The sequence below is a fragment of the Gopherus flavomarginatus genome, chromosome 4, assembly GCF_025201925.1.
Source record: "Gopherus flavomarginatus isolate rGopFla2 chromosome 4, rGopFla2.mat.asm, whole genome shotgun sequence".
NCBI lineage: Eukaryota > Metazoa > Chordata > Testudines > Testudinidae > Gopherus > Gopherus flavomarginatus.
The window spans coordinates 8,551,396-8,560,934 of NC_066620.1; the positions used below are offsets into that span (position 1 = coordinate 8,551,396).

The 9,539-nt window shown below is 48.1% G+C and overlaps 1 protein-coding gene across 1 annotated transcript; it reads left to right on the forward strand.

The window, feature by feature from the left end:
* The first annotated feature begins 946 nt into the window (after nucleotides 1–946).
* On the forward strand, nucleotides 947–9,247 carry BMP2 (bone morphogenetic protein 2). The gene is made up of 3 exons (XM_050952202.1): nucleotides 947–1,905; nucleotides 2,813–3,153; nucleotides 6,693–9,247. Exons 2-3 carry the CDS (start codon nucleotides 2,820–2,822, stop codon nucleotides 7,535–7,537), a joined length of 1,179 nt encoding a protein of 392 aa, XP_050808159.1. The 5' UTR covers nucleotides 947–1,905; nucleotides 2,813–2,819; the 3' UTR covers nucleotides 7,538–9,247.
* Nucleotides 9,248–9,539: the final 292 nt, after the last annotated feature.

The window sequence follows — 9,539 nt, forward strand, 5'->3', positions numbered from 1 at the left end:
TCTTGTGGCACGGGAGATCCCTAGTACTAGGCTTATTAAACTTGACGCGAAACTAACAGCTACCGGGTGACAGCCTGATCCGACTCCCATTGGAGCAGAATTATCCGCTTCCCATGGGAGGCGCCTTATTTGCAAAAATCACGCTGCACGTTCGTTGTCTCTCATCGGTGTGATTAGCTCGGATACAGGCGGGCATGGCACCGTGCGATGCATTTATTTTTTTACTTGCTGCATTAACCCGCAATGGTGTCTGCAGCAACCAAACCGCGACGGGGGGCGGGGGACGTATTGATGGGAGAGGAAAAAGGGGGTGGAAGGAGGGAGAGACAATAATCAAGATTTTCTTTTCAATGCAGGGAAGGTAAATCCCCTAAAAAAGAAGAAATGTCCAGATCCTTGATCTTGGTTTAACTTTAGCAACCAGGTTATTGGAGTAATTTTTTTTAACTTAAATCGCCCTCCTCCGAAATAAAGCACCTGGAGGGACATAGTGCTGCAGGCTGAAAGGCCAGGGCTGTTGTGTCGCGTAACTACTGAGAATCCCCCCGCTTCCTCCCAGAAGTTTTAAAATAAAGCGCTTGCGGGTTGGATCTGGCAGCCGAAAGTCGTCCTCGCTTTCCCCCCCCCAGCCTTCTCCTCCTTCCCCACCCGGAACGGCTGGGAAAGCAGGAACGGGGAGGGAAGAGGTGAATGAGCGAGGTGCCTCGCCGCGCTCCCCTTCGGGGTGATTGCAAAGAGAAGCTGGGACTGGCCCGAGGAGGCGGCGTCCCCTTTAAAAGCAGCGAGCGCGGCGCGGCAACCGCTCGCTCCCCGCCTTGTGATTGGCGAGGAGCCTCAAGCCCCCGGGGTCGTGACATCAGCAGCGCCACAAAAAGCCAAGGAGGCATCCAACCACCTCAATCAATTTGCAAGCGAAGGGAAGGGCCTGGGCACCCCCCCGCCCCACACACCCCAGTGCGCCGCGGGAGGAGCGTGTGCGAAGAGAGGGGGTCCCCCTAGCGCTGCTTCCTCCTGCCGGGCGACTTGCAAAGGGGAAAAAAAAGTCAAATTTCATCTTGCTGCTGCTGGACTCGTCTCGCTGCTGATGCTAAGGGCATATTGCTTCCCAGGAGGCTGCTAACTGTATTGCATCTAGCTCTCTCTACACGCACCCGGAGGAAGCCACAACGCTTGTGGATCGCTGCTTTGCAAAGGGAGAGCCCCGTCCCTGGCTGAGACTTGCCCTCTGCCTCCGCCTCCTCCTCCTCCTCAACCCGCTGGCTCCAAGTATGTTTCAGGGGCGGACTGCGCTTCGGGGCGCTTCTGCGTCCTGCCCGGCCGCTGTCAGGGGCGCAGCGGCGGAGTGACAGCCAGGGATGCTGCAGGAACGCACCGGAGTCCCTCCTGCAGACACGACCCCCCCTGCTGCTCGCAGGTAGCGCCCGGGCCATCGCGGAGCGGCGGGAGCCCTCTGCCCAGAGATGACTCCCAGGAGGAGCGATGGGCTGCAGCGGAGGCGTTAGAGCGCCCCAAGGAAGAGGGCGAGAAGCCCAGCAGCCGCCCAGCGTCTCCCAGGAGCAGGAAGCCGGTGGCTTTGGCTAAGGACGTAGCAGGACGATTTCCCTCTTGCTCTGGGAGCTTTCCCCCCCCGCCCAAGGGCTGCTGAAACTTGCCCGGAGAAAATAACTTCCCTCCCCCGCTCTTTCTGCTGGGAATCTCGCCTCCCTTCCCTACCCACGGGGGTCCCTCCTCGCAAACCCCGCACGCCACTGGGGAGGTGCTTGCAACGGATACAAACCCCCTGCCCGGCTGGGAACCCCCCTCGCTCTTCCCGGGCCAGACCCTTTCTATGTGGAGCCCGTGTCAATGGACGTGCCCCGGTGCGCCGCTGCGGCTGCTGCTTAGGCGATCGGCGGGCTCCTAAAGGTAAGCGCGGCGGAGGGCGCCTGGGCTGGGGTGGCAGGCGGCGGCCGGGCGCCTGGGCTGGACCCGCGAGCCTCTGGCTTTTGCACACCTGTCCCGCCTGGCTCCGACCGGACGCGCCGCGTCCGGACGCCGCTACTCCCCCTTCTCCACGCGTGTAGCCTTCCCCCCACTCCGCCTCAGTGCAGCCCGCCTGGAAGCTACTTTATGGTGGCTGTTCGCACTCCACTGATGATGTGGGGGGGCTTTTTCTAGGGGTGCCGCCAGGCTGCCCATCCAGGTCCGGGCTGGCTCAGCCCTTGCCCTCGCCCGCCCCCGATCTTCCTTGTTTTGCACCCCCATCTTTCTGTAGCACCCCGCAACCACCAAACGAACACGTCTGGAAACAGCTGGCCATGGCCCTAGTATGATCCTACCTAGATATGGAGAGGGCCAGGCCGATTCCTGCCCACAGACGACAGCTGTGTGGTCGCATAGCTGCCACCTGCACAGGGGTGCCCTGTATCTCGTCACCGACTAGGCTCAGCTCTGCTGTGGGCCAGATCCTGCTGTGCAAGGGCCCGGTCCATGGCGGGGGAGGATCAGGTCTGGAATCAGGAGTCCCTTCGGGAGGCGGTGGAGCTGCTCCAGGTGTAACCGAGAGCGGGACGAGACCCGGTGTGGACAGGGCAGTCTGAGCCCAAATCTGTTCCCGCGGCCGCTAGCCGTGGCCTTCGGCCTCCCTCTGCAGGGGGGGCAATAGGTGATGGGCAGGATCAGGCCCACGGGGGGGGGTCCCGCCCGGGGGGTCCCGGGGGGGTCCCGCCCTCCCCCTACTCCTAGGGAAGGCAGCTCTGGATCGGGAACCGGAGTGGGCGCCCCGAGCCGGCCCGCCTGACTTGCCCCCCCGTTCCCTCCTCTGTCCGCGCAGGTTGACCATGGTGGCCGCCATCCGCTCCCTGCTAGCGCTGCTGCTGTACCAGGTGCTGCTGGGCGGCTCGGCCGGGCTCATCCCGGAGGTGGGCCGGCGGCGGTTCAGCGACTCGGGCCGCGCCGCCCCGCAGGAGCTGCTGAGCGAGTTCGAGCTGCGCCTGCTCAACATGTTCGGGCTGAAGCGGCGGCCGAGCCCCAGCAAGAACGCCGTCATCCCGCCCTACATGCTGGAGCTGTACCGCCTGCAGGCGGGCCAGCAGCTGGGCCACTCCGCCCCGGGCTCCCCGCTGGAGAGAGCCGCCAGCCGCGCCAACACGGTCAGGAGCTTCCACCACGAAGGTACGGGCCGGGGTGGGGGGGTGTCTGTCTGTCTGTCTCTGCGCTGCCCCCTTGGGATCTCCCCCCTAGCTCTGTGTGTGTGTGTGTGTGTGTGTGTCTGCGCTGCCCACCCCCGGCATCTCCCCCCCAGCTCTGTGTGTGTGTGTGTGCGCTGCCCACCCCCGGCATCTCCCCCCCAGCTCTGTGTGTGTGTGTGTGTGTGTGTGTGTCTGCGCTGCCCACCCCCGGCATCTCCCCCCCAGCTGTGTGTGTGTGTGTGTGTGTGTGTGTGCGCTGCCCACCCCCGGCATCTCCCCCCCCTAGCTGTGTGTGTGTGTGTGTGTGTGTGTGTCTGCGCTGCCCACCCCCGGCATCTCCCCCCCCTAGCTGTGTGTGTGTGTGTGTGTGTGTGTGTGTCTGCGCTGCCCACCCCCGGCATCTCCCCCCCCTAGCTCTGTGTGTGTGTGTGCGCGCTGCCCACCCCCGGCATCTCCCCCCCCTAGCTGTGTGTGTGTGTCTGCGCTGCCCACCCCCGGCATCTCCCCCCCCCAGCTGTGTGTGTGTGTCTGCGCTGCCCGCTCCCGGCATCTCCCCCCTAGCTCTGTGTGTGTGTGTGTGTGTGTGTGTGTGTCTGTGCTGCCCACCCCCGGCATCTCCCCCCTAGCGGGTCTTGGGAGCCTCTTCCTTCCCCTGCAGGAGCGAGGAGGGGTGGGAGGAGACGGGGTTTGATTTGGGGGAGTGTGTGTGTGTGTGTGTGAACTGCGGGGTTTGGTAGGAGGTCACTAAAGCATGTGTTCGGTTGTCAAGAGTATTGTGTCTATGAATGAGTGTGAGCAGGTCTTGTGTGGTGTGTGTGTGTGTGCCATCAGCATTGGAACCCCACCCCCCCCAGGAAAAAAAAAGGTGTGTGTATGCGGGGGGGAGAATCTTTCCAAATAGTGAATAAGTTTTGGCTGCTAATAAGCTTTTGTTAAACTCACAAGAAAGGCGTAGTCAGGTTTCCTTTTTTTTTAAAAAAAAAAAAAGCCCTCAAAGCAGTCTTTCAACGTAATGTTCTGAGGCATTTATTCTGAAAGTCTCCTCCCTCTTGTCTCCCACTTGCCCCCTTCATCCCATGTGAAGTTTCGTTTTATTTTTACAGCTTGGGTTCAAATTAAGAATTTCCACAAATAGCCTTAAAAAATAAAAGCTAAATACCAGAAAAGTCTCCTTGGTTTAGATTTGATCTGGGTTAGTTTTTTTGGAAGGTTTCTAATCCCTAGGAGAGATCAGTGCAACAATCAGTTGTATTGTTTGCACAATGACTTTCTTGTCTCGTGTTTAAATCTAGGATAGATTTAGTGTAGATCTAAGGTAAGCCTTCAGGTTGATAAAAGCATTGCCACAGCTGGTCGTTGGACTTCAGGTGCACCTGAGCCTTCAGGTAACATGGTCATCTCTTCATTAAGATGCTGACTGCATTTTTAAAGAAGGTAAAATGGGTACTCGCAAGAACTGGAGTGCCTGTGGCTTCAAAGAAATATAGTAAAGTAAAATTATTCAGTTGTTCAACAAATGTTTAGTACCCATCATCTCTCAGCTTTGTTAAAAATGTGCACATAAATCTATTTGAAAGCTTTCCAAGTTCTGAGAGTTTGAATCTAATTAACTAGATCAGTACTGTATAACTGGAGCCTTACATGTCAGTTCCAAAAACTAGCTACGTTTAGCTGTTATATTCAGCTGTCTAACACTCCTATCTTTGATGCTTACTAAATGCACACAGAGATGATGATCTTGACTTCCTGGATGAGTTTCTTCCTTTTTAAATTTGTCTGTTTCGTAGTTAACTGGCTTACCAGTTGTTGTATGTCCATGGACTGGCAAACTCACATAACATAGCTGAACTGGGGTATCTAATCTCTACACAGGTAGACTTGTAGAGTGAGTGGCTTGCTTGTTGCCCATCTGCTCTTTGCGCCAAAAAAAAGTTTCCAGAACTTGTAAATAACTTCTAGCTATTAGTCTTCAGTGGTGGTATGCTATAGTCTCGCTCAAAGTTAATGAAAATACAGACTCCACATGTTATAACATGGAGCTGTGATGAAAGAAATTTTATTAGGATTTAATTAAGTTGGTATACAAAGGAAGTGGCCTGAGATCAGTGGTTATACTGTCTGATGGGAAGCCTTATAATGAGGAAGGAGATTAATTGTGAAATCTAACCTTGCACTGTGGTTTGTGCTGGTGTGTGAAAGTAAATTCTTCATAATGAATGGGGGAAAATCCAGTGTATAGTTCATTCATGCTAAAACATTTCTGAATGTAAAACTATACATTTGGGGGGGGGGGAGAAGAGGAGAATTCTACAAAAGTTGGAAAGTAATAGCACATTTTATAGCTATTTAGGTCAGGAAAATCTGCAAATTAAGTAATTATGCAACAAATTAAAAATCTCAGCGCTTGCCTTAAAACCATTGTTCAGTTCTAGCTACCTGGAAATCCTGTTGACTGGTGAGAAAACATGAGCCCATGTTTTGAGGTAGACAAATACTATACAGCTGTATATATTTATATAATTTGGGCTGAATCCAGAGATGTTTATGAATAATGCTTACTCATACAAGAAATTGAAATTAAAATCAATGGGATTAATCACTTGAGTAAGAATTAATCACCCGAGTAATGATTTCAGCTAATAAGATGAATGAATTATCTTCTAGCATATTTATCAAAGTTAAAAACACTTTTGGAAAGACTTATTTGTTAACACTCTGGTTTATAATTTATAGGGCTACAAACATGGTCTGAGCCAAGTGCATGCTCTTTAATTAAGACATCCATTTCCCCCCCCCGCCCCCCAGTATCCCAAAATGTTTATTTAGTGGTGGGGGAGAGAACAGGATAAATTTTAGGAAACCATTTCTCATTTGTATCGTTTAGAATGAACTCCGTTCCATTGTCGGAGTACCACCCTCGAGTGTCAGCAGAAAAAAATCAATACAAATACCACCTTTTATGGATATTTAGAGGAAAATAGTAGGGTGTGCTTCATGAAATACCATCACAGATGTGGGGTTCCTGGTCTCCAGTTAAGACCCAAAATCTGTATATTAAGATTTGTAAATCTAAATAGTGGAATTTTATTTTTGGAATGGCCTTTAAGGGATTGACATAAAAGCCATATTTATTGCATTTCTTGTTTTTTCAAAATTACCTTAAATCCTCAATCAGTTTTAATTATTCTGATTAGCACTGTAGTTAGTGGAGGTCTAAAGTTTTCTTGCTAATGTCCTTGAATTCCAAAGTAATGCTTTACATTTCTTACCCTTTATTATAACCACTTGGAATGCATGGTCTACCAGAATTGGATCAAAAGGCTTGACAATGAATGAAGTATTATTAACTGCATGCTATACATGTTTGCATGAATAAACAGACAAGGGAAACAGATTTGGTTTTTTGTAAAAGTTTCAGATCTCACATGTGCTGTTTAAAGTTTCCAGCAGAAGAGTAATTCACGTTTTCATTGCTTGTGTGTTACTGATTGTGTTTTTGTTTTCCCTCTTTGATGAACTTAGAAGCTTGGGAAGAGCTCCCAGAAGCAAGTGGCAAAACAACACGGCGTTTCTTCTTTAATTTAACTTCCATCCCTAATGAGGAGTTTCTCACCTCGGCCGAACTTCAGATTTTTCGGGAGCAGATGCAGGAAACCTTTGAGAACAATAGCAGCTACCATCACCGTATTAATATTTATGAAATTATAAAGCCAGCCACAGCCACTTCTAAGGACCCTGCCGCAAGACTTTTGGACACCAGGTTGGTGCATCAGAATGCAAGTAAATGGGAAAGCTTTGATGTAACACCAGCTGTAATGAGGTGGATTGCACATAGACAGCCTAATCATGGGTTTATAGTAGAGGTGGTTCACTTGGACAATGAGAGCAGTGTTTCCAAGAGGCACGTTAGGATTAGCAGGTCTTTGCATCAGGATGAAGATAGCTGGTCTCAGCTCCGGCCGTTGTTAGTAACTTTCGGCCATGATGGCAAGGGACACCCTCTCCATAAAAGAGAGAAACGCCAAGCGAAACACAAACAGCGCAAACGCCACAAATCCAGTTGCAAAAGACATCCTTTGTATGTGGACTTCAATGATGTAGGGTGGAATGACTGGATTGTTGCCCCACCAGGATATGGTGCCTTTTACTGCCATGGGGAATGCCCTTTTCCATTGGCAGATCACCTAAACACCACAAACCATGCCATTGTTCAGACTTTGGTCAATTCCGTGAATTCCAAAATCCCTAAGGCTTGCTGTGTTCCGACAGAACTGAGTGCTATTTCGATGCTCTACCTTGATGAGAACGAAAAAGTTGTATTAAAGAACTATCAAGATATGGTTGTGGAGGGTTGTGGGTGCCGCTAAATATATTAGACAAATACAAAGAAAGCTGACACTTTAATATTTCCCAATGAAGACTTTATTTATGTAATGAAATGGAAAGAAAAATACAACTATTTTGAAAAATTTATATTTATGTCCACAGAATTTGGGAAAACAAATATTTTAATCAGAGAATTATTCCTTTAAAGATTTTAAATGTATTTTAGTTGTACATTTTATATGGGTTTAATCCCAGCACATGAAGTATAATGGTCAGAATCTTATTTTGTATTTATTTACTATTATAACCACTTTTTAGAAGAATAGCTAATTTGTATTTATATGTAATCAAAAGAAAAAATATAGGGTTTGTACATAATTTTCCAAAATTTGTAGCTGTTTTAATTGTGTGTATTTAAATTGAAAAGAATACATGGAAGGTTACTATGGCAAAGTGCATAGCACATTTGCTTTCTGCTGTGCTACTGTTAAGGTCACAAGTTCAAGTCCAGAAAAAAGTGGATAATCCACTCTGCTGACTTTCAAGATTATTATATTGTACAATTCTCAGGAATGCTGCAGGGTGGGCTGTCCAATCCATGAGAACTGGCATCCTCTTTAGGTGGAACGTTTGGATAAGAACCAGACATTGCTGATCTAGGGTCCTGCTATTCCCAACTCATTTACAGAGTGAATACAAGCAGGGCCAATAGAAATCTTTAGGAAAAAAGGCTGAACTCTTCTTAGACCTACAGAACAGTTGAATGTTTGTCATTCTTCTCCTTTTACTAGTCCTCTCATTTAAATCCTTATCCTGGCCAAATATTAAAGAATAAAATATTTCTTTTCTTGTGTGTGGTGATATGCTAAAAAAGGAACAATTTTATTTCTGCTGGCCCTTGTCTAACAGTTGGGAATACAATTACTTTTTTCTTACCTCAAATGAGAGCACATTTTATGTGGAATGCTACAGAGAACTGATCTTCAAACTTTACCCTAAAAGTACAGCAAACTATTGTTATCTATAGGCTCTATCTACTTTCAGCTGCTGGTTTTGCTGACTCTGGGAGTAGTTTTGTCTTTCTTTCCAGGCTCTTGTGTGTGTGTGTTGTTTTTTTTTTAAAGATTTTTCCTGCCAAATGTTAAACTGATTTCAGATAATAAATAGAGCTCTGACATTTCATTCTGCAAAGTCCCATCTGTAAGAGCAAATGGTTCATTCACAAAGATAAACTGGGTTTTCTTGCTTTTTAAATTCTCCATTAAAAAGGGCAAAAGCATGATTTGCAGTTGGCAAGCAAGGCATTAATCGCAGCTCCTACTTGCTGTAATAGTTTGCAAGTAACTTGCAGAAGTTGAGAAGAGGATACAGAGGCTGGGTTCTTGTTGCATTGGAAGCCCAGCCAAATATTAGACTTAAAAAATACCTGAGATTGGCTTCTTGCTGATGTATTGTAAGTTGGACTGAAGCCAAGTGCAGAATGAAGTCAAATTAGCCTACTGGTAGTAAGTTCGTTCTTACATTCAGAACTCTTAGCTCTTAAAAGCTATAGAAGTGGCCATAGAATAATGATTCTGTGATTATATCCTCCGGGAACTTTGAAAGTTGCTTTTTTTTTTTTTGTTTGTTTTGTTTTTATATCTAGTTAACCAAGGCCTTTGCCAGAAGGTGGCACTTCAAAGCCAAGAGGCCAGATATCCATCGATGGACCTTTTAGGTCCGCATCTGAAATAATATCAGATGCCAACCAGTCACTAACTTGCTTAATGTTTGGGGTTGGTTTTTTTGTTTTTGAACTATAAATAAATACCAGTATGCTACAATGGATGTACTAAGTGGGCTTGTGGATGAAAAGATTTCTAAATAGACAATATCTTTAAGGCCTGTTTAAAGAATAATTCCTCTCCCTCTGCCCCAGATAAAACTGCAAATGCAATTGTTATTAGACGGGACAGGAGAGAAAAATTAGAGTAATTACAGGTTGGATGCTGCCTTTTTTTCTCTTTTTGTGAGCCTAAAATACACCTTTTTACCCTGATATAA

Bases quoted from the DNA above. Each gene is read 5' to 3' on its own strand.
- BMP2 (XM_050952202.1), top strand. From the start codon at position 2,820: ATGGTGGCCGCCATCCGCTCCCTGCTAGCGCTGCTGCTGTACCAGGTG. The intron at 3,154-6,692 runs GTACGGGCCGGG...TGATGAACTTAG, and splicing joins CAGGAGCTTCCACCACGAAG to AAGCTTGGGAAGAGCTCCCA.